The sequence below is a fragment of the Macrotis lagotis genome, chromosome 6 (assembly GCF_037893015.1).
Source record: "Macrotis lagotis isolate mMagLag1 chromosome 6, bilby.v1.9.chrom.fasta, whole genome shotgun sequence".
In the NCBI taxonomy this organism is placed as follows: Eukaryota; Metazoa; Chordata; class Mammalia; order Peramelemorphia; family Peramelidae; genus Macrotis; species Macrotis lagotis.
This window is the reverse complement of record NC_133663.1, coordinates 130563637-130590781: the sequence shown is the minus strand read 5'-3', so window position 1 is coordinate 130590781 and position 27145 is coordinate 130563637. Positions and strand designations below refer to the sequence as shown.

Genomic DNA, 27145 nt, shown 5'->3' with positions numbered 1-27145 from the left:
GCTGTCTAATTCTATTTACATTAACAATCACCAAATGAGAGAGTTATAGTAACTTTCAATTATCCAGGTTTATGTCATCTATTTTGTAATTAAATAGAACCAAATCTTTAACTTTGCCATTATTTGACTCACATGCAGGGAATGAAATTAATTTACTTGATTTAGAAAAACATATGTAGTTGGTTAAAAAGTCCACAAAAGGGGCAGCTAGGTGGCGCAGTGGATAGAGCATCGACCCTGGAGTCAGAAGGACCTGAGTTCAAATTCGGTCTTAGACATTTAATAATTACGTAGCTGTGTGACCATGGGCAAGTCAATTAACCCCACTGCCCTGCAAAAAAACAAAAAATAAATAAAATATTTCTAAAAATAAGTGACAAATTTGATTTGAAAATCTGGGAAAAAATGTTTTATATTATGTCAGTGTATTCTTTACTTGAATAAATCTTGAATATTCTTACTGATTCTCTAACACGTGACTGTTTCTTCCCAAGAACAGAAGAAAACCAAGGATAGATGGCCAAATCACTCTTCTAGTCCTCTTAATCCTTTGTCCTTCAAGCTTGATATGTGCAGTGGATACATAGCAAGGAATTAGTCCCTTATAACTTTGTGTGAAATTACCCTGCTCACTTCTCATCATATCCAACACCTGTACAGCACTATATACAATAGCAATGAATTCTATGTAAGGGGATGGCAAGGGATTGTGAGAAATCAGTAGTTTGAGTTAGGAAAGAAACATTTTTGCTTTCTTTCTGCTTTATCTAACCTCATTCTAACTCCTTGTAAAGTACTTTCTTCCCACTCTAAAATAGAAGCATAACTGAGTTGTGAACTTGAATACATATATAAGTAAGGGTGATATGACATTTTAAAAAATTTCCCTGTGTTACATACATCCTTCCTCAGGATAAAGAGGTAGAGGGAGGCTACTAGAACTAAATATATGCATGTTCTCTGCATCAGATTTTTTTTATGTATCCTTTTTCACAGAAAAGAATTCTATCTGGAGGTGGAATAGGGAACAGCAGTGAAGTAAACAAAAGGTGCCAATAACAAGGATTAAAATAAAAGAAAAATTAACTGTTTTAGATTACTTTTATTCATCATTTCTCATGGTTTTTTTTAGCAAAAGTTACGTAAAATATTGATTCTTTTTATTCTGAAAGTTATGCTATTTACACTTAATCCACTATTATACAAGGGTTTTTTTCAGTGTGTAAATTATATTAATGTTCTTTAGTGTATTACTAGATTCATATAATACACAATTTCTGGCCATTTTTTCATTATCATTGTTTACTTCTCATTCCTTTAGTGACATCTGATTAAAATGATTCCCTCAGAATTCAATAGTTATTTACTTATTATTATATACAAGTTGTTTTTAGGAAGCATTTTTTTTTTTAGGATTTTTGCAAGATAATGGGGTTAAGTGACTTGTCCAAAGTCACACAACTAGGTAATTATTAAGTGTCTGAGGGCAGATTTGAACTCAGGTCCTCATGACTCCAGGGTCAGTGCTCTGTCCACTGTACCACCTAACTGCCCCAGGATGTATTTTTTAAACTTTTTACTTTAAAAATTATTTGGGGTTATTTTGAGGAAGCATCATATTTTAGAAATGTCTTCCTGAGATTTACTCTCATCTGGGTCTAATTTTGAGGTATTTTCAAGAGACTATTGGTTGATTTCATAAAAGTAAAAAATAAACTTTATATGAAATTTCATGAAAATTTGAAATTCAAATATGTCATCAAAAACTTATTTTATCATGACTGTTTATATATGTTTTATTTATATATCATTTTAGTATTGTATTTTGACATCTTTCCCTTTTCTGACATCATAGATTCTTTTCTTGTTTTATTTGTTCTACTTAATGTTATCACTACTGTTTTCCAAACTATTTAGAAAGGACAACTTGGCAGACCAATTTTGGATATGCCTTACTGGAATGCAAAACCTGCTTCCATGCCCAATATTGGATCAAAATATGGACGCAAGGCTACTTGGATTGGAGCAAGCGGGGACCAAACTTTCTTGCGCATTGATGAAGCACTTATAAACTCCCATGTACTTGCTACATCAGAAATTTTTGCCAGCAGACACATAATAGGTAAAATAAAAAAACCAAAAAAGATTAGGTTTGGTCTTGGCATATCTGATCCACTCAACACTGTAAAAGATACTACATTTTACTTGAAAGGTAGTGGTGAGAATGAAGGAGCTGAGACAAGTATAGATTGTGGACAAATAGCCCTCTTTACTCTTAGCTTGTTCTTTAGATGGAAAGAACAAGAAAAGTTGCTAAGATGTAGATGAAAGGGACAGCTAAGAGGGTGAGAAATCCAACTACAGAATTGTATAAGCTAGCCTACACTTACTTAAAGTGCATAATGGGTCATGATAAAAACATAAAAGAATTGTTTGAGCTCTGTAGAAAGATTATTACTCCCCTTGTAGTAATTAGATTATATGTTGGAATGAGTGGATTCTATGCATAATATTTAATTATATATATGAAGCAAATAAAAATATAACTGACCTTTTCAGGATCACATTAAGTGAAATAATAAGAGGTTTTATTACTGTTAAAGATATGTATTTGTATGGTCATAATACCATAAACCATTAGGGGCTTTAATGCCAAGATACATAACTTGCATTTTAATTATATAGGCATTATGGCAATTCTGATGCAGGCATGTACATTAGGAAAATAGTTTTAAAACAATATGACAGATAAGTTGAAAAGGGGAGAGCTAATCAGACCTTGAATAAGGTTGGTGGCAATAGAGGTAAATGGAAAAGCATAAATATGAGAAATATTTAGGAAGCAAAATTGATTGAATTTGAGGAGTAGAAAAGGTCAGGAAATGAAAGTACTTAAAGGTAGTTCTAAATTTCAAGAGTATAAAAGCCTGGGGGGAAAAAGCTGTAGTGTCATCAAAATAAGTAGAGAAATAATTAGAAGGGAAGTGACAAGGGAAAGAATGACAAGTACTATTTTGTATCTGTTGAATTTGTAAATCTTGGCAGACTCTTCAAGGGAGATGTTGAAGAGTATTTTAAATGAGATATCGAATCCATGAGAAAGAATGGAGTGAAATCAGTTATTTGCAGAGGCAATGTCTGATAATAATGGTTGGTGAAATTGACAAGAGGAAAAATATAGAGAAATAATCAAAAGAGGATCGACAGAGGAGAATGTTATAGAAGCTACGAGAGGAGTTTGGGGTAATATCTGGAGGCCAAAGAACTAGCCAAAAATCTATTCTTTGTAGTTATATAGATGGAAAGTCATGGGATGGGATTTTTGTTTTCATTAGAGTACTATTTATCATGTGATTCCACTAACATATGTCTTGGACTTTGTTTAAGACACCTTTTCCCTTTTTTCAAGGTTTAATACCTGCTTCTATATCGGAACCTCCTCCATTTAAATGTCTCCTGATAAATAAAGTAGATGGAAGTTGTAAGACATTTAATGATTCTGAGCAAGAGGATCTGCAAGGGTTTGGTGTATGTCTTGATCCAGTTTATGATGTTATTTGGAGGTAAGTTGCTTCCAGTGGTCATAAATCACTGTATTGTGCTAATATGCATTTTATTAGAAAATCTTCATTGTCTTTCTCAAAAAACTTTAGTTTTTTTGATGCACCAAGTTCAGTGTACAAATCCTTGTCATTTGCATTTAAAGCCCTTCATATTCTGACTTCAAGGCAAATTGTTTACTATCATCTTTCCCTCACTCTGTCTTTCTATCACTGCTTGAACTATCTGTCTGTTCACAAGATTCTATCAGTCATTTCTATCTATGGATTGTCTATGCACAGTTCATTCATTCATTCATTCATTCATTCATTCATTTTTTAAGACAGTGGGGTTAAGTGACCTTGCCCAGAGCCACAGAGCTAGGTAATTATTAAGTGTCTGAGGTCAAATTTGAACTCAGGTCCTCCTGACTCCAGAATCAGTGCTGTATCCACTGTGCTACCTAGCCACCCCTTATACCCAATTTTTAAATCAGTGCATTACAGTTTCCTCTGCAGGCAAATGAAATTATATATATATATATATATATATATGTATATATATGTATATGTATATATACATATATATATATGTTTCAAGTTCTTATTATTAATAATGATAATTAACATCTAGTTTTTGGTTTGAGAAGCATTTTGCATAACTATAATCCTCAAAACATGTTACATGTTTCATTTATATATAACATTGTTACATGTTTTATATATTTTATATAGACTAAATAATCCTAAAATGCTTTAAACAATTGTTTTTGTTTTTCAGATTTCGACCAAATGCTAGAGAATTGTGGTGCTACAATGCTGTGGTTGCTGATTCCAGGCTTCTTCCTTCTGCACCAGACATGCAATCAAGATGTAGTATACTGAGCCCTGAACTTGCTTTGCCTACAGGATCAAGAGCTCTTACAACTAGGTCTCATGCAGCATTGCATATCCTGGGTGAGTAGGGCTTTGTAAAAGGTGCTCAGCTATATTTCTTTTTTTTTAATTAAATGTTTTAGTTATATATTTTTCCAGCTACATGCAATAGTAGTTTTCAACAATCATTTTTCCGCAAAGTTTTGAGTTTTACATTTTTCTCCCTCCCCCTGAAAGAAAGCAATCTAATATTAGCTATGCTTGTATAACCATGCTAAATATAGATCTGTATTAATCACATAGGGAAAAAACAATCAAATCCAAATGGGGGGGGGGAAATTAGAGAAAAAAAATACATAAAGCATTAGTTTATATTCCTTTAGCTGCTCTATTTTATTTTCTGAGCATGTGATGTGAAAACAATTGCTTTTTTTTTATAAAGAGTACTAAGTCCCATCATAAGAACAATAGAATTCCTCCTTCAAAGAATTTATCTTAAAAAGAAGAAAGTCATGCAAATTGTAGTTTATAGATCAGCATTAAGAGAGTCCCCCCCGCCAAAAAAAAAAGAGAGAGTTCCCTAATTATATTGTCTTGGGTACTGATAGATTTTGGCTTGTTCTGAGAAACCCTCCTGTTGAGCCATTGAAAATTAAACAGGTAAGTTTTTCACACACCTAGTATGTTTTACTTTTCTTGATTTGCTTTAACTTATCTAGCACCAGTCTTGCTAAGAATTTCCTTTTGCAGAGCATGAATCATATTGTCTTCATTTTGTTTCAGGTTGCCTTGATACATTGGCAGCCATGCAGGATTTAAAAATGGGTGTAGCAAGTACAGAGGAAGAGACTCAAGCGGTAATGAAGGTTTATTCCAAGGAAGATTACAGTGTAGTGAACAGATTTGAAAGTATGTACATTTAATGTTTCATGAAAAAGTAAAATTTTCCTGAAAATTTGAAGTGTTATCATTTAAATGAATTAAATTAAATCATTTATGCCCTTTAGGTCATGGAGGAGGCTGGGGTTACTCCGCTCATTCAGTTGAAGCAATTCGTTTCAGTGCAGACACTGATATTTTGCTTGGTGGTCTTGGTCTTTTTGGAGGTAGAGGAGAATATACTGCTAAAATAAAGGTAATCTATTAGATGAGTTTTCCTTTGTGTTGGAAAAAATAGGGATTTTGACTTCATTTCTGTGTGTTGAAAAAACAGCATTCCTGATTATACTGCCTATAAAGACATCCTTAAGTCTGTTAATGTAACTACTTGTTACCAGCTTTATCCTCTTGCCTTCTAACTTATATGTCAGTTACTCAAAATGAGAGAACTTTTTCAAACCCTTTGTTATATTGCAGCTTAGTAAACTGTTCTGTTGTTTTCCCATACGTTTTCTAGGTTGTATTATGCTGTTTTTATATTTGAGGAAAGCCTTAAAAATATTTAAGTTTTTTCCCACCAATTAATTTTCCCTTATGTCAAATTCGGCTTCTTCACTTTAATTTTAAAATTGTTTATCTAGACTAGTTATGTAATCTTTTTCTACTAAGCACTCGGGAAGTTATTTTCCTAGCCTCGAGTTCATACAAAGAGGCTCATGCCTCTGTAAGCACTTATTCCCATTTCCATTTTCTTCCATACTATTTTTTTGAACAATTGCCTATTATTTTTTCATCAAGCCTCTTTGCTTCTGCCACACAATTTTTCCTTAGATTTTATCTCATTTGGAAATACTCCAATATGGTATAGATAGGTAAGGGAACTTCACTTCCTTCAAATACTTTTTTTAACAATAAAAATCTACCCATATATAAGGACTTTCAAGTCTTCTTCCATGTAAGAAAATTGAAAAAAAAAATGAAAAATCATAAAAATTCAGTCTCTTTTTAAAAATATGTAGTATTTTTACATGTTTCTTGGGTCACTTTAAATAGTAGCTTCTAGAGAATAGGTTCTAATTTTTGCCTTCATAGAGATATTTTTATTAAGAATTTTATTTATTATTTATAAGAAGAATTTTCAACAAATTAAAAGAAAAAATCAAAATGCAGATGACTGACTGCTGAGATAAAAATCAGCATTTCTTCCTTCCCATAGTTGTTTGAATTGGGTCCAGATGGAGGAGATCATGAAACGGATGGTGATCTTCTTGCAGAGACTGACGTCTTGGCATATGACTGTGCTGCTAGGTAAATTATTTTTATTGTCTTTATAACTATTTTTAAATTATGTAAAGGAATTAATAATAAGCTCTATCTTTGTAATAAATTTTTATTTTAAATTTCTGTTAAATATTTAAGCTTAACATTTTGAACTGAAAGTTCAAAATTACCTTTTAATATATTTCATTCATTTATTTCAGAAAGAAAAATAGAATCTTTAAAAAACATCCAATTAAATTCTTTTTTTAACCATTAGCTTATCAAAGATAAAATGAAATTGAATCTTGTCTTTATGTTTGTTGTACAAAATAAAATACATGTTCATTTTTTAATTAAATATAAGAGATAGTTATGTTTACTATAGTAGGATATCCCACTATGGAATTTTTTTACTTCATCAGAAATTAGTGATAGCATATTGGAGCAACTTGATTTAGAGGTTGTTCTATGACCAAATTGTCTAAACCATTAGAGCTAGATGGTCTAATGGAAACAATGCTGAGCCAGTGGCCAGAAAGACCTGAGGTTAAATCTGGCTTCAGATTCTCATTATTTGTATGATCCTGAGTAGTTCACTTAACTTTTTTCTGCCTCAGTTTCCTCAACTATAAAATGGAAATAATAAATAACTCCCCTTACAAGATTATTGTGAGAATGAAATGAAGATAGTGTTTTTAAGGCTTGTTAAGTGCTCATTTCTTTACCTTTCTCTATTAGCCACAGCCTTTCAAAAAACCATACTGGGCCATACCTTAAACTATTTTTGAAGTATTCTTTGACTATTCTAGTACTGCAGATAGATAGGATGAAAACAAGCCCCATAGGACCAAGCCTAGAACTTCTTAGGGAACTCCCAGAATCATTTGGTTCCCAAATAGATTTTACTCAGTACTAGGAGATTTATTATTAATAAGATTTATGTATCTGTTCTCCAGATCAGTTCAGAACTTCAGAATTCCTCATTTTTTCACCTGTGTGCCATGACCAAGTATTTTTCTGTGAAGTCTTCCCTGATTCATGCTTCTGCTTCTAAAAGTTCATTTGCAGTCCTAGTTCTTAGGACCCAGATGACCTACAGAAGTCTAACATTGTCAGCAGTATTAGTGGCAAGATAAAAGTAAAGAAAGAACTCTAACCATTATTCCATGCTGCCTCTCTTAGCTGAATGTAAAATTTTGTATGAATGCATGTGTATATTCATGTATATGTACATGGATCATATATTGTTTGTGGTCCTCAAAAATTTTCAAAAGTTGAAAGGGGTCCTGAGACCAAAAAGTTTGAGAACTGCTAGAAGAGGAGCTAGGGCAGATCTTTGGCAGAAACCTACTGCTAGAGTAAATTTACTGCTTGGCTGAAGATCCAGCCAGAGACTAAGGAGTAGTCTCAAGATAGGAGTTTTATCAGGAAAATGCAAGTTATTAGGAAATCCCAGACAGGAGAGAGAGTCTAGAAAAGAGTATTTACAATGTCAGAAGTTTCATAGAAATCGAAAAGGATGAGGGCTGAGAAAAAGTTGTGAGTTTTGGCAGTTTGAGATCATTGGTAACTTTGGAGAGAGAAACATGAGTTGAATAAAGTCAAAAACCAGATTACATGAAGTTTAAAAATGAATGAATGAAGAGCAGCTGGGTAGTGCAATGAATAGAGCACTGGTCTTGGAGTCAGAAGGATCTGAGTTCAAATTTGACTTAAACTTGAACACTTATTAGCTATGTGACCCTAGGCAAGTCACTTAAACATGGTTGTCTCACTCAACAAAAAAGAAGAATGAAGCAGAGGAAACTAATGTACATGGTTCTTAGAGCCTTTCAATTTCTCTGAATTTCAGTTTGATAATCATTTTATTATATTCCAATCATTTTATCTGGATTTCTGTTAGGTTTGACAGCAATCTGTAGATTTTGAAATTGTCTAATATTTCTCTCAGAGAAAAATATGCCATGATGTTTGATGAACCAGTTCTTCTACAAGCTGGCTGGTGGTATGTTGCATGGGCTCGTGTGTCAGGACCTAGCAGTGATTGTGGATCTCATGGACAGGCCTCTATTACCACAGATGATGGGTAAGTCTAAAGTATCATTAGTTCTTTCACCAGAGAATTGTTGTCATCATGAAAGTAAGATCTGAGGACAAGTTTTAAAAGAGTCAACATGACCTTTTTCCTGATTTGCTACCTTTGAGCAGTAAGTTCGCTTTAAGATCCACTTTCAATTCCCCTATAAAAATACTGCTAGATTTTGTTAAAACAGTTTTTTATAAATGAGGCATTTTAATTTGTTTTATATTTTTCTTTTTCTTCAGAGTTCTTTTTCAATTTAAGAGTTCAAAGAAATCAAACAATGGTACAGATGTTAATGCAGGACAGATACCTCAGTTATTATACAGGTATTGTATAAATTTTCATGTAAAATAATTTTCCCCTTTCCTTTGTAAATAGTCCAGGAGTATTACCAAGTTTATTTATTACAAATTATTTGGGTCATTGATTATTTTTAAAGCATTCAGGAAAGTTATTATGATGTCAGGAGAAATATAGACCTTTCTATAAAAACATTTAATTCACCTGACTTTTTTTTGTGTCACTTTTTCCAGTGACAAGTTTTACATAGGAGAAAGCTGTCAATGGATAGAGTTCTGAACTTGAAATCAATAAAGATCTGTGTTCAAATCCTGTCCCAGATAAATATTAGCTGTGTGACCCTGAGCAAATTCCTTAACCTCTCTGACCTTTAGTTTACTAATCTGTAAAATGAATATATTTGTTTCAGGGGTTCAAGGGTGCAACACTGTTGGAAATGAATAACACTTTACCTTAAAGTGCATATTAAATTTTAGCTATTATTACTTTTTTTATTATGGGGATTAATTTTAAGCTGAAAACCATCTTGAATTCTTTGCCTATTAAATATGTTCTCTAAGAACTTTACATTGTTAAAACTATATTTTGTTAATTTTCCTAAAATTTTGTCTATAATAACCAAATACGTTCCTCTAAGAAAAAAAAGCATTATATTAAAATCAGGACACAAAAGCTTTATATTTGGACCTGATTGACCTGGTCTACGTTTTATATTCCTTATTAAATACTTTATGATGTACATTCATTATTTCTTTACTGTCAACAGAATGCAATATTTAATTAAAATTAAAAAGCAATGCAATGATCAAATATTAGGTGCATACACATGGATATGAATACATGAATGCATTTATATACTCTTATTATTAGTTTAGTGACCACTTAACTTCTTTAATACTGCCAGTAAAATTGTAAGTTGTATTTGAGTTATTTATCTGCATCATTGGAAGGAATTTGTAAACTCAGGAAAATACCATTCCATTAAATCACGGAGCTGGGTAAGTTGCCTAAAATGAATTTTTATCTTAGAAAATTTTTAGAGAAATTTTAATGATTCTGCATGGCAACTTTATGACATTTATGACATTTATATTTTCTATAGGGAAAAAGTGAATCACTTCTTAATATCATTGTACCAATGTTCTTTATTTGTAAGTCATAATTATTTCTCTTTATTAGTGCTAAGAAACAAAAATTAAAATTTCCTCTTTTACTCATCTATGGAATTAAACCTACGGATTATCTCAAAGATAATTTTTTCCTAAGAAAAATAGAAAATAGTTTCGAAAACATCATGAGAAATCTATTTTTATCAATCAAATCAAAAATGTATGCACTCTCTCAGTACTTCAAATTATAACCTCTTCCAGCCTTCTAACATTCTGTTTAACTTTTTAATCACTGTATTCTCATAAAACCTTTATAAAACATTTACTCAAGGGCGTCTAGGTGGTGTAGTTGGGCAGCTAGGTGGCGTAGTGGATAAAGCACCGGCCTTGGAGTCAGGAGTACCTGGGTTCAAATCCGGTCTCAGACACTTAATAATTACCTAGCTGTGTGGCCTTGGGCAAGCCACTTAAACCCATTTGCCTTGCAAAAAAAAAAAAAAAACACGTACTCAATATAACAGAACCTTTCCTATATAAGTGGAAATGACGTTAAAGAAGAGGCATTACCATCCACTTTGCTTTTGTACTCTTTGAATTCCCAGGTGAAACTTTTCATAGGTAGTGTCTCCCCCAGTAGAACATGAACTCCTGGAGAACAGGGCCTATTTGACTTTTCCTGTATCTTCAGAGCTTTGTGCTTTTAAGTAAGAGCTTAATAAGTTCCTCTTTCATCCAATTCGACATTCCAGGAGTGCTAAAGTCACCTATATTCTGTCTCTTTTCAGGAGTTTATTGTGGTAATAGAGGCAAGCTTTGTCTATAGTCTCAGAGTTCATGTTGAATTTTCTTGTCTTTTTCTAATTGGCACATAGCATGATACTTTTAAATGTCTCACTATGGCATTCATTGAAAACATGTGCAAAGCAATTTGCTTGATTGTAATAGAAGAAAAAAGAAATGTACCCATTTTGGATTTTTTGGCAATAAATCAGTTTTATATATTTTCCTTTTTTAGGCTCCCAACCAGTGATGGCAGTGCTTCAAAAGGTAAACAGCAAACCACTGAACCTGTGCACATTTTAAAACGCTCTTTTGCAAGGACAGTCTCTACGGTAAGCCAACTAAATTATCCACTTTGAATATTCTAGTCAGTAAGTTCATTTCCAAATTTTTTCCCCTTAATTTTATTTAAATGTTCATACTAGATTATCCACTTTGAATATTCTAGTCAATAAGTTCATTTCTAAAATTTTTCCCCTTAATTTTATTTAAATGTTCACACTTCTGCCATGTCAGTATTAAATGAAATAATGAATTCTCAATTTAGCTTAATATATTCAAATTTAACTTCTTTTCAGTGCATTGCCATTAAAATGTAATCTAATTGATAATAGTATACTTTATCAAAGATGAAAAGTTGATTAAAAAGCCAGTAGGAAAGGTGGGGAAAATACATGTATATAATCTTAAGGTTCATAGCCTTGAAGTAGCTTTATAAACCTAATTTGGCCTGGATTCTAAAATTCAAGTTCAGTATCTCTAATGGTACTTTTTAAGCATCTAGATTTCCATTTGAATGAGAGTTGCTCTTAAAGATATATCTTCTTCTTAGATTAAATAGATGTTATATCACAAACTGGATCAAATTCATTATCATCTGTGATTTTTATTAACCGTTTCTGTTTAGAGCTAAACCTAATATTGCTTCTTCTTAATTGTGTTGCCTCCCACTAGTTTTTGTACTAATAGATTTATAAACTAAAGACAGCAACCTATGATACTTGCTGTTCTTTGTGATTTTGTTGTCTGCTCCTTTTACTAATGCTTCTGGCTTACATTTCTATAGCTCATCATTATAGCAATTGACCACACCCATATCACCAGGGTTAGGCAATCTGGAAAAATTTGCATAAAATAGAGAAGTCTGAATTATTATGGTATTAAAAGATAAAACAGTACCATAAATATATTTTAGGTATTTCTGAGATTCTAAACTTTTTCTTTGTTGTCTGCTGGCATTTGTGTGTTGACTGTATCTTCTACAAAACTCCCCAAAAATTTGTGTTTAATTTCTTATGTTGACCTGTGGTATCAAAACAGCAATGAGGAGAGTCATGATATAGAAGGAATATTTTTATATGACATAACACATTAAAATTGTTAAGAAGCTATTCATGTGTGTGTAGAAAAAAGAAACAGGTATAGGGATTGGACCTGTGATTTCTTTAGTTTTTAGAGAATTCCCTAGCATTAGGAAACTCTTTCTCGGTGTAAGTCAGTCTCCTTGCAACTTAGAATTGCATAGTGCACCGAGATGTTTACTTGTTCAGGGTACCACAATCAATTGTGTCAGAAGTAGTTAAATTAAGATTTTTTCCTGTTCTCCAATTTAGCTTTCTCTCCCTTTGCCATGTTGACATGATCTTTTATTAATATGATAAAATTGAATTTTTTGCTCAATTTTTTATAAAATCCTGCTGTTTTTAACTTGATAGATAAAAGTACTTTGAAATTTTGGGTTTTTAAAATGTATTATCAGGTGAGATCCCAAGGCTGATTATCTACATTGTGCCTAACTATTAATTCATTATATTCATTGAACTAATAATACTTTATTTTATCCTGTTCTGAACTAGGAATGTTTTGAGTCATTGTTGAGCATACTTCATTGGAGTTGGACCACCTTAGTTTTAGGAGTAGAAGAACTTCGGGGATTAAAAGGATTCCAGTATACTGCTACCCTTCTTGATTTAGAGAGATTACGTTTTGTGGGTACTTGTTGTCTAAGGCTGTTACGTGTCTATACCTGTGAGATTTACCCTATGTCAGGTATGATGTAGATATGAATTTTATCTGGGAAAAAAAATCTACCCACTTTAAGTACACCATTAATAACTGTTAAAATTTTTCTTAAATTGAAACTGTTGTTTTCAGCTTATAGAATTCTTCCCCATTATTATGTCCTGATTCATTAACACAGGCCCAGGCCTGTGTGCATAAGTGGTTGGTAATATTGACTTACCATTTTTTAAAAGAAAAAGACATGTCAGGTTCTATGGAAGTATTCTAAATAAATATATTGTTTTTTGCCCTACTGTATTCAATTTTGATAACTCAGTTTATTCTTAAAAATCTTAATGTGTAGCTACTAAAACATCAATATATTTTTAATTTTAATATTCAGGTACTGTGTCAATTTAGGAAAACTATTTTAGTAACCCCAAGTATTTTTAACATTTTGATTTAAATATTAAAACTAGTATAAGTGACTGATATTTTATTTGTGGTAAGCATAAACAAAAAATTTTAATTTTGTACTATAACCGATGTGTAATTTGTTTTATTTTTATAGAAAACTATATATTTATATTTATAATTTTTAATAGTTAATGAGTATATGCTATGCATTTTAAGAAAGATTTTTTTAGTTTACTAGAATTATGTTTACTCTTTACTTTGTTCCTTTATAGCTACCGCTAAAGCAGTTGTAGAAGAAACAAGTAAATTAGCAGAATGTATTGGGAAAACCAGAACTTTGCTACGAAAAATTTTATCTGAAGGAGTTGACCACTGCATGGTCAAGTTGGATAATGATCCCCAAGGGTATCTCAGTCAGCCATTGAGTCTTCTAGAGGCTGTGCTTCAGGAGTGTCACAACACCTTCACGGCCTGCTTTCATTCTTTCTATCCAACCCCTGCCCTGCAGTGGGCTTGCCTTTGTGATCTCCTGAATTGTTTGGATCAGGTATGCTAAGTACCACAAAACACACTGGGAGAGATTCTCCTGTTTAAACTGTGTGTTTCAAAGACAATGCTGGTCTGGATTATGAAATCAGACAACATTTAAGATTCACTTAGATGTTTCATACTCTTGATATGGATTGATACCAGTCACAACACACAGTTTTATTAGTTGCTCTATGGCAGGCAATATATGAGATGCTGGGATACCAGTATAAAATTGAGATGATCCCTTTTGTGTTCTCACTAGAGGAATTTAGGAATCAGAAGTAGAGAAGTCAGCCATTCCAGGCATAGGCAACAGCCCATGAAAGAGAGCATGTAGAAACAGAAGATAAACTTTCCTGGAGAAGAATTGTAATTTGGAGTAACAAAATTTGGAAGTTTATTAATATTAATCTTTATTACTCAAGTGAAGGATTCCCTGTACCAATATGGCACAGTAGCCAGAGTCCTTATTCCCAGGGCTAATTAGTATGTTAATTTTAGGAAGGTAAACATTGAGGTAGGAAGGTAAAACATGGAGCTCTTTACAAATTTATGACTTCTTTGTATACTTCATAGCTCGGTACTGAACAGCTCACTAGTTAAAATCATTCCCTTACTGCCACCTCCAAACCTAGTGTCCATTTGGGTACCTAGGAGTGGTAATGGGATATCTCCTATGCGTGATAATAGGAGATTTAAAGTCCTAGAATTTTGCTGTACAACTAGTTTAGGACAAAGTTACATACATATCAAGGATTGCTATATCATAAAGTTATAAATGCAAGGGGATTCTGGCTTACCCTATTTGCTAGATGGATAAATTGAGATTAGAAGAAAATGGTACAACTGTAAAGGACAGGAAAGTGCCTCTAGTGTTAAAATGATCTTTTGTTCAGATGGTACTGAGAAAGGTCATCCAGAAATAACTTTTAAGTTGTAAGTTAAGAATTAAAGAATTAAATTAAATTAAAGAATTAAAACTGGAAGGAAGGATTCCCTGAATATACCTTGTTCAGTATTTCTTAATTTCTGTAGTCTTTGTGAAAATTTTTGTTTTTAAATATTAATATTTGTTTTGATAGAACCTCATTGCAAAAATAGTCATGTTAATTTCAATGCAATTATATCTAATTGCAAAAATAATATCATTGATCTGTATTTATTTAATTCTTATGCATCAGAAAGACTTGGAACTTATATTAGTCTATTTGGGGTTGGGGCCTTGGTCTTTTTTTCAAAGGATATTCAAGAAGCAAATTTCAAGACATCAAGTAGCCGACTGCTTGCAGCTGTTATGTCGGCTTTATGTCACACATCTGTCAAGTTGACCTCTATCTTTCCCATTGCCTATGATGGAGAAGTATTGCTTCGATCCATTGTTAAACAAGTCAGCACGGAAAATGACTCCGCCCTAGCTCACCGATTTCCACTGTTAGTAGCACACATGGAAAAACTCAGCCAGGTCAGAATTGATTTTGAAGTATTGTTATTTTTTCCTAGCAAAATGAAATTTTAATTGACTTTTACTAAGAAATGAAACCTTTTTACTTTTTCTGGTTGTTTATTCTAATCTGTTGCCAAATGTTAATTTTCAAAAGATTAAACTGATATAAGAAGAATTGCCAGTTGTACATCTGTAGAATAGAACAATTTTGATTTTTGATATAGTTTCTCCAGAATTATTAAATATAAATTTCATTGTGATAGAGCATTACCATGGAGAAATATGAGCCTTATAATTATTTTCAGAATAGAATACTATTATTTGAAATTCACCACTATTTAAAATTTATTTAAACACTCCAAAAGAAGAAAATATATAAGATTATTTTTCTAAATATCTTCAATTTTTATGTCGTGATTTCTCAGAAGAAAAAAACTTGAAAAATCTTTGTATTTTTAATGATTTCTTCATTTTCAGAATGTAGAAAGTGTGGTTTGTTTAATTTATACAAAATTATATTAAAAGATGTTGAATAAAAAATTTATTCAAATACTTTTATTCCCTAATGGGAATCCCAAATATGGGATTCAAAAAACTTACTAATTTATTTTAGTCCATTGTAACTACTGTATATACTGTTTTCATGAAATATATCAGAAGGCTTAATGAGGTTACTATTATGGTTATCATCTAATAACTTTCATAATTTCATAATTTTGATTTAAATTTTATTTTTATCATCCTTGGCATCTTAGATATCAGAAGGGATAAAATGATTGTTTATTTTTAATATGTAAGAACAAATGTTAAATTATATTATCCACTGAATGAAGCTCCCAGTGATTATAAGTACCTGGTCTTAATTGTGAATACAAAAGATATTGACAAATTATATGAGTGAATATTACATTTTTAATTAAGTTATGCATAGTTAATTGCTTTACAATAATTGTTACATTAAAATAGTTCAGTTCATTTAGCTAATTGTTTGCTCTGTGCAAGGCACAAGGTCATAGTGATTGCATCTAAATGTTCTGACACCAGTGGTATCTGGAGAGGAAGGGAAGCAGTATTACTGGGAATCGCAAGATCATGGACTAAGACTTGACTCTGCAAACTAGTGTAAAATTATGTACATCTTCTTTCATAGTTTCAAATCTTGCTTTTGTTTTTTTTTGGGGGGGGTGTTGCAAGGCAGTGGGATTAAGTGACTTGCCCAAAAGTCACACAGCTAAGCAGTTATTAATGTCTAAGGTCACATTTGAACTGAGGTACTCCTGACTCCAGGGCCAGTGCTCTATCCACTGCACCACCTAGCCATCCCAAATCTTGTTTTTTGTTGTAAGTAGATACCAACTTTTAGTTAAAATAAAAAAAAATAACAGAACGGTCTTGAAATCAGAAGACCTAAGTTGGAGACCTGGTTCTGACACTTAGATTTGTGCTCTTGAGAAACCATTTTATCTTTCTTCCTTAAAATTCAAACCATTATACTTATCTGTAAAATTGGAATAATACTTGCACTACTCATAGTTGTCATGGGGCAAGTGTGGTATAAAATTTGGGGTATCTAGGTGGCACTGTGGCTAGAGCACCCATCCTAGAGTCAGGAGGACCTGAGTTCAAATCCATCTTCAGAGACTTAATAATTACCTAGTTGTGTGACCTTGGGCAAGGGATTTAACTCCATTGCCTTGCAAAAAAAAAATAAAAGTAAGCTGCTTTTATTACAGAAATGAAAAGACCAAAAAAGAAGTGACAAATTAAAAAAATGTGTTTACATACTGAAAATTTTCTTAAGACTTAAAATAATTTCTATTCAAGTATGAATTTTAAAAATGTGATCTTTAAAACAGATTTTTTTACTGTATGCCTGTATGGTGAAAACTAAGGCAGCATTTTTGATATACTCTGTTTTATCTTTCCCTACTTCTTAGAGTGAGGAAAATATCTCTGGAATGACAAGTTTTCGTGAAGTTCTGGAGAAGATGTTAGTTATTGTTGTATTACCAGTCAGAAATAGCCTAAGACGAGAAAATGAACTCTTCTCCTCCCATCTAGTCTCTAACACTTGTGGGTTACTTGCTAGTATTGTAAGTGAACTTACAGCATCTGCCCTTGGATCTGAGGTAACAATTGTGTTATTTATAGTTTTATGATATGCATTGCTTTTAAATAAGCCATAAGATTTTTATTTAAATGAAATTTCAAATAAAACATTCAAAAACAAAAAAACATTCAAAAAACATATACATTTAAACTGGGGAAAACTTTTCTTTTTATCCCTCTTTTATAAATATTTTTAAGACAGCAGTAAAAAGTAATTTTTAGTTGGGAAATCAAGGCTCACACTTTTCAAAATCCTAAATTATTTTACAATCATGAGTGTTTTTAGTGAAAATAAACAGTGAGTAGAAAGCAATAAATTAAAGGATAAAATACCAAGGATCTAACTAGTCTTGGCTTTACCCCTTGTTTGTGACCAAGTCACTTTATTTTTCTGTTAGTTTCCCTTATCTCTAGAATGAAAAGTCGGTCATTCATTCAATAAGGATTTATTAAATGCTTTGATTTATTCTTTGATATGCCTCTTTACTGAAGGTATTACATATAATATATTATCATAAATATATTTAAAAGCTACCATGTATTCTTTATCCTTGATTACCAAATTTCTTGGAGCTTCTTATGGGAAGCAGCTTGCTGCATTTTGAAACTTTATAAAATTTATTTTTATTATTACTTTTTTCTCTAATATCTTTCTTTAGACTCTTCTCCTCCTGCCCTCTCAGATAAATTGTGGTGCCTGTTCTCTTCTCTCACCATTTCTATCCAGATTCTTTACTTGTATAGAGAAAAATTCTAACTCAGTGTACTCTCCTGTAGTTTTTTGCCTCCACATGAGTTCCAGAGCCTTAGCTTGGGAAACATTCTTTTATGAAAGAAGAGTATGAAGGGCTATGGATCAGGAGGATCCCAGGTTCCCTCACTTTCTATATTTCAAATTCAAATAATTATTTTTGAATATTACTATATGCTAAGTTGTCTGAGTGTTCTAAGGATATATGTAATATGTTGTTAGATAGTTAACATTATAGTTATGCTTAAAGAATTAACATTTCTTTTTTATGTTAAAAAAATTATTTTTGAATTTTACAATTTTTCCCCAATCTCGCTTCCCTCCCCCCCACCCCCATAGAGGACAGTCTATTAGTCTTTACATTGTTTCCATGCTATATGTTGGTCTAGATTGAATGTACTGAGAGAGAAATCATATCCTTAAGAAAAATAAAATATAAGAGATAGCAAGATTATAATTAAATTAAAGGTAATAGTCTTTATGCACATTTTTATTGCTGTTTGGGCATAAAGAATTTATATTTCTAATCTATAGTAATCTTCAAAATTTAACAAGACCCACCAGGTGATATCCAAACCACTCATTATTTTTGGTAGGCGTATTTTAATTAGTCCACATATTCTTCTGTTCAGTTCTCTTGAATTTTTAAAGTGAACATACATTAGAAGTAGGGCCTTCTAATTTTAATTTGCCAAAATCCAGAATTTTCCTTGACCCCTACTTTCTGGTAAGGTCAGAGGTATATGTCTTAGACATCTATTTATTAAACTGACATTGTATGATTAGTATTCCTTACCAAAATTTCAATTCTTCTGTTACAGTTGATAAAAAAATTGGCATTTTCAACAAACAATATTTTCTAATTATTTAAATAAACATATAAAAGCTGTCAGAGTATCTTGCTTTTTTCTATTTTGATTGAAACTTTCTCCTTAAATGAAAATATTTTGATGCTCTAAGGTCTTTCTGAATTGTGCTGCTCTGCACTGGTAAAAGGGAGTTTCCTACAGTGGTGAAATGACAGATCTTCCCACCTGCCAACCCCCACCCCCACCCCCAGTACACACACACACACACACACACACACACACACACACACACACACCATTCACGTATATGAATTTGACTGAAACTCTGAGAATATGCTGTTTTTATAAAAAATGAGAAAATTTTGAGAGTTTAATATTCATATGTTAAATGTTAAAATCTGAATTGTTCTTATAGTTCTCCTGGATATGTCTAGGTTCTATAATATTGTCTCACCTCACACTATTTCATAATTTCAGTAATATTTTATAACCAGTTCTGAGGACAAATTTAGGAAACTTCATTAAATTGGTCCTCCTTTCATAACAACTTTCTTGATGACTAATTTCTCCCTGTAATATCATTTTGCCTAACATTTTTAAATTGATGACCCAATTGATATTAGGTTGTGTGTGTGTGTGTGTGTGTGTGTGTGTGTGTGTGTGTGTGTGTACACACACATATATATATATTTTAGGCTACTGTCTAGAAACTTTCAAATAAAATTTACAAGGATTGATAAAGTGATATTGCTGCCTAGTACTATGAAATTATTAATAGTTTATTTTGCATTTTAACAGGTTGATGGACTTAACTCTCTTCATTCTGTCAAATCCAGTGCTAACCGATTTACTAAAACAAGTCAAGGAAGAAGTTGGAATACTGGAAATGGGTCTCCTGATGCAATCTGTTTTTCTGTAGACAAACCTGGTATAGTTGTGGTTGGTTTTTCTGTCTATGGAGGAGGAGGAATTCATGAATATGAATTAGAGGTCTTAGTTGATGATGTAAGTACTGCTGTTGAGTTAACATTATAATGATGTTAGCATGACTGACTTTTTAAGTTTTGAAGTTATTTGAAGAAGTATTAGATTGCTTTTCCACAGAGAAGAGAATTAGAATCCATGAACAGCTATTATAGCATGTCAAATTTCTAAATTTTTTTTTTTTGGTTTATTCAAGGCAAATGGGGTTAAGTGGCTTGCCCACACAGCTAGGTAATTATTGTCTGAGGCCGGATTTGAACCCAGGTACTCCCAACTCCAGGGCCGGTACTTTATCCACTGCACCACCTAGCTTCCCCCAACAAATTTCTAAATTTAAAAAAAAAGGTGTTTTACTAACATTTAAACCTGTCTACAAATAGAATGGCCTTCTTGAAGAGACACTTAGTTTCCTAGTGCCAGAGTTTCTCAGAGGGAAGCTAGAGGACATTGTAGAAGTTAGCATCCTCAAAGCTGAGGTTCTAAATTTTTTTGTTCATGAACTCTTGGCATTTTGGTGAAACCTATCATCTCCTTAGAATAATATCTTAAAATGAGTAAAATAAAATAATGAGATTATAAAGAAAGGGAATTATATTAAAATATAGTTATCCATATATTAAAAAAATTTTCAGAGACACCAGTTAAGTAATCCTGGACTAGATAAAATTCATTCCAGATCTGTATTCTCTGATTGTGTATGTTCATTTTGAATATTTACACTAGTCATTAACGCTCAGGGACATGAGATCCATATTATATTTGTCCTTGGAATTGGTAAAAACTTAGTGAGACTTTAACAGATCTTTTAGGAAACATAATGTAAATCAAGTAGAAAAATAACAGGCCATTGTCCTTTGTATCAGTAGCCTCTTTACAGCTACATTAAAAATAGACATTAGAGGGGCGGCTAGGTAGCACAGTAGATAGAGCACCGGCCCTGGGGTCGGGAGTACCTGAGTTCAAATCTGGCCTCAGACACTTAATAATTTCCTAGCTGTGTGACCTTGGGCAAGCCACTTAACCCCATTGCCTTGCAGAAACTTAAAAAAAAAATAGACATTAGAGAAAAAAAGAATAACTATAATTGAGCACCATTTTACAGATGTTGAGTCAGATACATGTTAAGTACTGCATTCTGTGTTGCGTTGGAAAACAACCTGTGGACCAGTATCTGAGAAATTTCTGCATTAGAATTCTAATTCATTTTTCTCTAGTTTTTGCTAGCTTTATTAGAAATTGACTATGATAAGGCAGAGCAAAATCAAGAAAGGATATAAAATTGGTTTTTAAGTAGTGGGTTGTCTAGTTGATCAGAAGGAGATCATATAATTATAGAGGACAAGGGTACTAAGCTGCTTCACTTTAAAATTTAGAAAACAGTGATTTTTCCAAAAAATGTTACACAACTATGTTGGGACAGAGTTAGTCCTATAATTTATATCTCACTTTTAGCCTGGAGTCTTTTTATTTTTATTTATTTTTTTAGTTTTGCTTATTTTTTTAAAAAAAAATAGCCTTGTAAGAGTGAACATAACCCTCCTCCCCCCACAAAAATAAAAAAACTTCACGAGAAATAAAGTGGAAGAAAGAGAAAAAAAAATGTGCTTCAGTCTGTTTTCCCGTCTCTGGGATAGATTGCATTCTTTATCAAAAGTTCATCAGAGAAGTTACTTCCATATTTTTCCAGTTGCTTGTGATTCCCTCCATCCATTTCTCCCCACTACAAACTATTATATTTTCTCTCTCCTTTAACTCTGTCCCTCTTCAAAAGTATGCTGTGGGACAGCCACATGGTACAGTGGACTGAGCCCTGGCCCTGGGGCCCACCCCAGAGACCCAGCAACCACGCAGCCAGGTGGTCCCAGACAGGGCACCCAATCCCACCACCTTGTAAAAAGTAGAAAAGAAAATGTCTTATATCTGACTATCCTCTCCCATGATCTACCCCCTCCTCTATCACCTACATCTCCCATCTCCTCCTTTCTCCCATTCCTTTTCTATCTTTTTTCTTCTAGATTTCTATGCCCTATTAAGTATATATGTTGTTTCCTTTCTGAGCCATTTCCAATGAGAATGTAGGCTCCCTCAATCCCCCTCACCTTCCCCCCTTCCATACCATTGCAAAAGCTATTCCTTGACTCTTTAAATGAAATATTTTAGTCTTTTCTACCTCTCCTTTCCCTTTCTCCCTTTTCAGATGTTGCGGATTCTACCTTGTCTCTGCTCACATGACCACCACCCTAATTGCAGTTCTCCTCACCTCTCGTCTGTACTCTTCCTCCCTCCTCCACCCCCCACAATTGCTAAAGTTAATTTCTTCACATGTATCCTATTCCTGTATTCTTCTCAGCTTAGTGAACTACTGAGGGTTCTCATCACTCTAAGATCAAACATACAAACTTCTTTGTGTGCCATTTCCGTTTCCAACCTGCTTTTTTCTCCATATTGTTCATTAAGCCCAAACTGCCTATCTAACACTCCATCCTACAGCTCAGTGCCTTTTCCATATGCTTCACCTCCTTGACTCTTCAAAGCCTCAATCTCCATCAAAACTTGACTCAGACACCTGTCATTCAGGAGGCTTCCCCTTCCCTTGGCCCCAGCCCCCCAGTACATACATAGTTTATTGTATGTGCTTTATGGAACACAGCCTATCTTTCCTCAAAAGAATGACAACTCACATGTCTTCAGCTTTTTGTACACTTCTTGAGTCCACAGTAGGTGCTTACTAAATGTTCATACATTAATTTTTTTATTAAGTACTTAGTGTCTGCCTATTCACTGTGCTAGATCCTTGTTGTATAGTCTGTGACCACAAGAACCTTATCAATTCAAAATCAGAATGACAGATGTATAAAGAGAATCCTGTTGGAGAGTCTGAGCCATGGGGCTCATGAAAGCTTTAAGGAACTGGCACCTAAACTGAACCTTAAAAAAAAAGTAAAGGACTTAAGGACAGAGGGAGAGAGAGGACTGGGGAGAAAAAAGGATGAAATTTTCTCATGTATTTGGGGAATGTTGAACTTGAATTGTAAATTTTATTAGGAAATAATGTAACTAATCATAATGGATTTAGTCACTGAAGAACTGTTTTTAGTCATTTTGATAGATAATTTTGTAGTTTATTTAGAAATATATTTATAGGGTTAGACTAGATGAACTCAGAGATCCCTTCTGAACAGAGTATTTTTATGATCCTGTGAAGGGGAAAAGTTGTATAATATGAAGGGAGAAGCAGCTGTGGTATTTGTAGAAAACTCTGTGTATTCAAATAATAATGAAAAATCAATAAGGATTCTAAGCAAAGTATGCTGTATGCTATGATTTAACATAATGTGTTTTGCATCAGAAACTTTGGAAGCACTAAAGATCATCAGTGAAATGAATATTTTTATAGACACTGCCCATTATGGAATTTTTAAAATGGATTTTTTTTTTCAATAGAGTGAGCATGCAGGAGATTCAACTCATTCACACAGATGGACATCCTTGGAATTAGTCAAAGGAACCTATACAACTGATGATTCTCCTAGTGACATAGCTGAAATCAGACTTGACAAAGTTGTTCCTTTAAAAGTAAGCTGAAAAAAAAAATAAAGACTGACAGATTGCTTTCTGTGGGGGGTGGGGGTGGGGGTGGTGTATGATTGGGGGAAAATTTTAAAACTCAAAAAAATCTCTAACATAAATAAATGGATGAATAGTAAGCTGAAAAAGATATTTGCTTTAAAGGAACACACACACATATGATTATTTTTAAGATCATAACTGATCCTAATCCATCCTTTATCTGAAAATAATCTATTTATCAAATTGTATCTTTGTACAGAAGACTTTGACTTTGTGTATAGATATTAATTATATGATAATCATGAAAGGTACCTTATGATCTATAAACTTAAAAACCTCATAGTCTTAATTGCAAATAATAAGTGTTGAAAATACTAAAGTTTATTGTTATCATTGACTGAAGTTTGATTTGCTCTTAATAATTTTGATATTGAAAGAACCATTCAAAAAATTACATTCAAAAAATTACAACTATAGAGCAGAAATTCATAGTTTGCAAATAAACTTTAGATCTTATAAAAGGTACTTTAGTTATTGAACTACCAAAATATCTTGATAATAAAGTAGTATCATCTATGTCAAGGACTAGTGTAGTTATTATACTTGATCTGTTTAGAGTATTGCCTCTTCACTGACTAAACAGGGAGGTAATTTTTATGTCTTTCCATGGATTTATGCCACCAAAATGAATATTGATAAAAACACAGTCCCAACAATAACAATAGTCTTGTGAAATTATTTGTGCTTAATCATATTTCTCGTGAATTTTATAAGCCAAAGTAAAAATTCCAAGTAAATTTATTTATAAACTTTTCTTTGTTGAATATCTCCAATTTATCCTGCATGTATATCCTATTTGTATTTAGTTATTTTCATGTTTCAACCCCATTAGATTATGGCATCTCTAAGATCAAGAACTTTTTTTTTTGGGCCTTTCTTTGTATCTTAAGTGCTTAGCTTAATGACTGCAACATAGTCACTTTATAAATGCTTTTTGGCTTGAGAAAGAATCACAGTGTAAAGTTTAGTGTCAATCACACACAAATTATAAATGCATGTTAACAGTCTTTTATCATCTATTTTAAAGGAAAATGTGAAATATGCTGTACGTTTGAGGAATTATGGAAGCCGCACAGCCAATGGAGATGGAGGAATGACGACAGTTCAGTGTCCTGATGGTGTAACATTTACATTCAGTACATGTAGTCTAAGTAGTAATGGTACAAACCAAACAAGAGGGCAAATTCCACAGATCCTTTACTATAGGTAGGTTATATGCTTTTAATAAAGAGTTAATATATTTATCTTTAAGATGAAAAGTCCCATCATGTTTAGTCATAACTCAATTTTGTTTTCTTTCATGAGCTCTGTCAGCACTCTAGCTCTCTCTGGCATTTACTGTGATCTGAGTTGGTGATTATGCTTTCTTTATCATTCTTACCTACAGTCCTTTAGATCTGAAGCCAGTATTTGCCCAGATTTCATTTTGAGTTCTTATTCCATTTTTAGTATTCTCTTTAAATAAGAACACTTCAAGATGGTTTTAGTCATCTAATATCATCTTCATTGTACATGCATAGCTTTTGTAACAATCTAAACAATATTATTTTATTTAATGGAGACCCACCCATATCCTATCATAACAGAACAAAATCCTTCTGTAATAGGATGACCATCCAAGGGGACAATATAGAGTAGTGATCAGAACACTGAATTTGTGATCAGAGTTCTATTCCTGACTCTGCTACTTATTCTTTGTAATCTACAAGCAATCCAGGGACTCTTTTAGTTCTCATGACGTTGGGAAGTCACTTAAACTCTCTAAGCTGCAGTTCTTCATCCTTAAAATGTGAAAAATGTAAAGTGCAAAAATGTAAAACTGAACTTAGATGGTCTTTAAGGTCACTTTTGGTACAATCCTATGATGCAGCCTTAACTAGCCTACCTTCTGTTGAATTCAGCTGACACTCCATCTCTCCACATTATGGCTTTATACAGCCTAACTTCCATATCTGGTATATGCTTCCTTTTTATCTTCATCTTCCAAAATCCTTAGCTTCACAGGTCCAAACTTAATAATTCACCTTTTATATGAAATTTTTCAAGAATTTTCTCTATCCACTAATATACTTCCTCCCAATCTACTTTAGATTTATTTTATACATACATATACATATACATATACATCATTTATATTTGTTAATTTTTGTTCCCTTTTAGAATGTTGCTTTCTTGTAGACAGACACTGTCTCACTTTTGTTTTTTGATGCCCAATGCTAAACATTAACAAGTACTTACTGATTGGTCCTATGACAGATATATATATATATATATCATATACTGACTATCTTTTCCATCTGTGGTCAGAAAAGTTTTTTCTATTCAACCTGGTTGAGAGCATAAACTATCCATGAAATTTTTAATATTTAAAATGTTGAGAGGAACAGCTAGATGGTGCAGTGGATACAGCACTGACCCTGGAGTCAGGAGGACCTGAATACATATCTAGCCTCAGACACTTGATACTTACTAGCTGTGGGCCCTGGGGCAAGTCATTTAATCCCATTGCCCTACCAAAAATAAAAAGATAAAATGTTAAGAGAACAGTGGCTAAGTGTGTCCATTGTAGTTCCAGGGAATCACAGGAAACATTCTTGTTCACACATTTTCTGTCCTCTTTGAGCTCTTGTGCAGTACCCACCTGTACCTAAAGGAAAGGCTGCTTGATGAGGAAGGAGATAATAAGTACCATGAGTTGCTACTTTTCTCTTTCCCATTACTAGGAAACTTAGAAGGATATTAGTGTGGCAGAGGTCTCTGTTGAAAGGCTGATGGAGATAAAAGAGAGTAGAAATGAAACCACTTGACTTCTTACTATAGGAAGCCATAGAGTTGACCCCAAACTCAGAGGCATTCTTTTGGCAGAAAAGGAGAGGTGTCAGAGGGAATCTAAAACGGATAGATACGAGAGCCCAAGGACCTGGGTTCAAAACATACCAATGTGGAACTTCTACAACTTTAGAAAACTCATTATTTTTCAGATGTCCATTTTTTTCTGTAAAAGTAAGTAGTTGGACTAGATGACTGAGGTTTCTTCCAGCAAGAGCTCTGTTATGCTATGAAATGGAGGAATGGAGGGTTTGCTTTACCATTATAAAGTTTACACACTCTTAAAGTTTTTATGAAGACATACATTTTTTATAAGTTTTTATGGAAACTTTTAGCTACCCAATTATATTTAATATTTGTCCAAAAAGTGAGAAAGAAGAAATATTTGATGGAACAGCCAGAATCCTGCACTGGATTCTTTATTCTGGTGCTGTGAAGAAAAACTGAAAGCATTTTGATTCATTGTTATATTTTTTCAGGTTATTTTAAAGGAAGGGAACAAAGTAAATGGGGCTGTCATGAGACAACGGAGGTAGAGAAATAGATAATAGGTTACCTAAGGCATGTGAAAGCTATATAGCAATATAATTGTATGTCCTTTTGCTCCTAGATAGTTTCTTCCTTATGTTCTCTTTAGCCTTCTTTGTGGGGTAAGGGGGGTTCCAATGTACCAGTGATATGTCATTATATCTGAATTATTTAGGCTACTATTGTACCATCTTTTGCCATACCAATTATATCAAAATAGGGAGAAATAGGCAGTGGAGGAAAGCTTACTCTATTTGCAGTATGGGGCCTGTGTATCTTTTTTTCT

General features: G+C 32.9%; 1 protein-coding gene across 1 annotated transcript in view; it reads left to right on the top strand.

Moving 5' to 3' along the window:
- MYCBP2 (MYC binding protein 2) overlaps positions 1-27145 on the top strand; it is a 292534-nt gene that overhangs the window by 105451 nt on the left and 159938 nt on the right. Inside the window, exons 22-37 of the mRNA XM_074192761.1 lie at positions 1918-2122; positions 3410-3563; positions 4321-4496; positions 5199-5324; positions 5423-5550; positions 6511-6602; positions 8506-8640; positions 8880-8963; positions 11062-11158; positions 12683-12875; positions 13517-13791; positions 15016-15237; positions 17157-17348; positions 19687-19893; positions 23317-23448; positions 24530-24708. Coding sequence (XP_074048862.1) covers positions 1918-2122; positions 3410-3563; positions 4321-4496; positions 5199-5324; positions 5423-5550; positions 6511-6602; positions 8506-8640; positions 8880-8963; positions 11062-11158; positions 12683-12875; positions 13517-13791; positions 15016-15237; positions 17157-17348; positions 19687-19893; positions 23317-23448; positions 24530-24708 — 2597 coding nt within the window. The remainder of the gene's footprint in view (positions 1-1917; positions 2123-3409; positions 3564-4320; positions 4497-5198; positions 5325-5422; positions 5551-6510; positions 6603-8505; positions 8641-8879; positions 8964-11061; positions 11159-12682; positions 12876-13516; positions 13792-15015; positions 15238-17156; positions 17349-19686; positions 19894-23316; positions 23449-24529; positions 24709-27145) is intronic.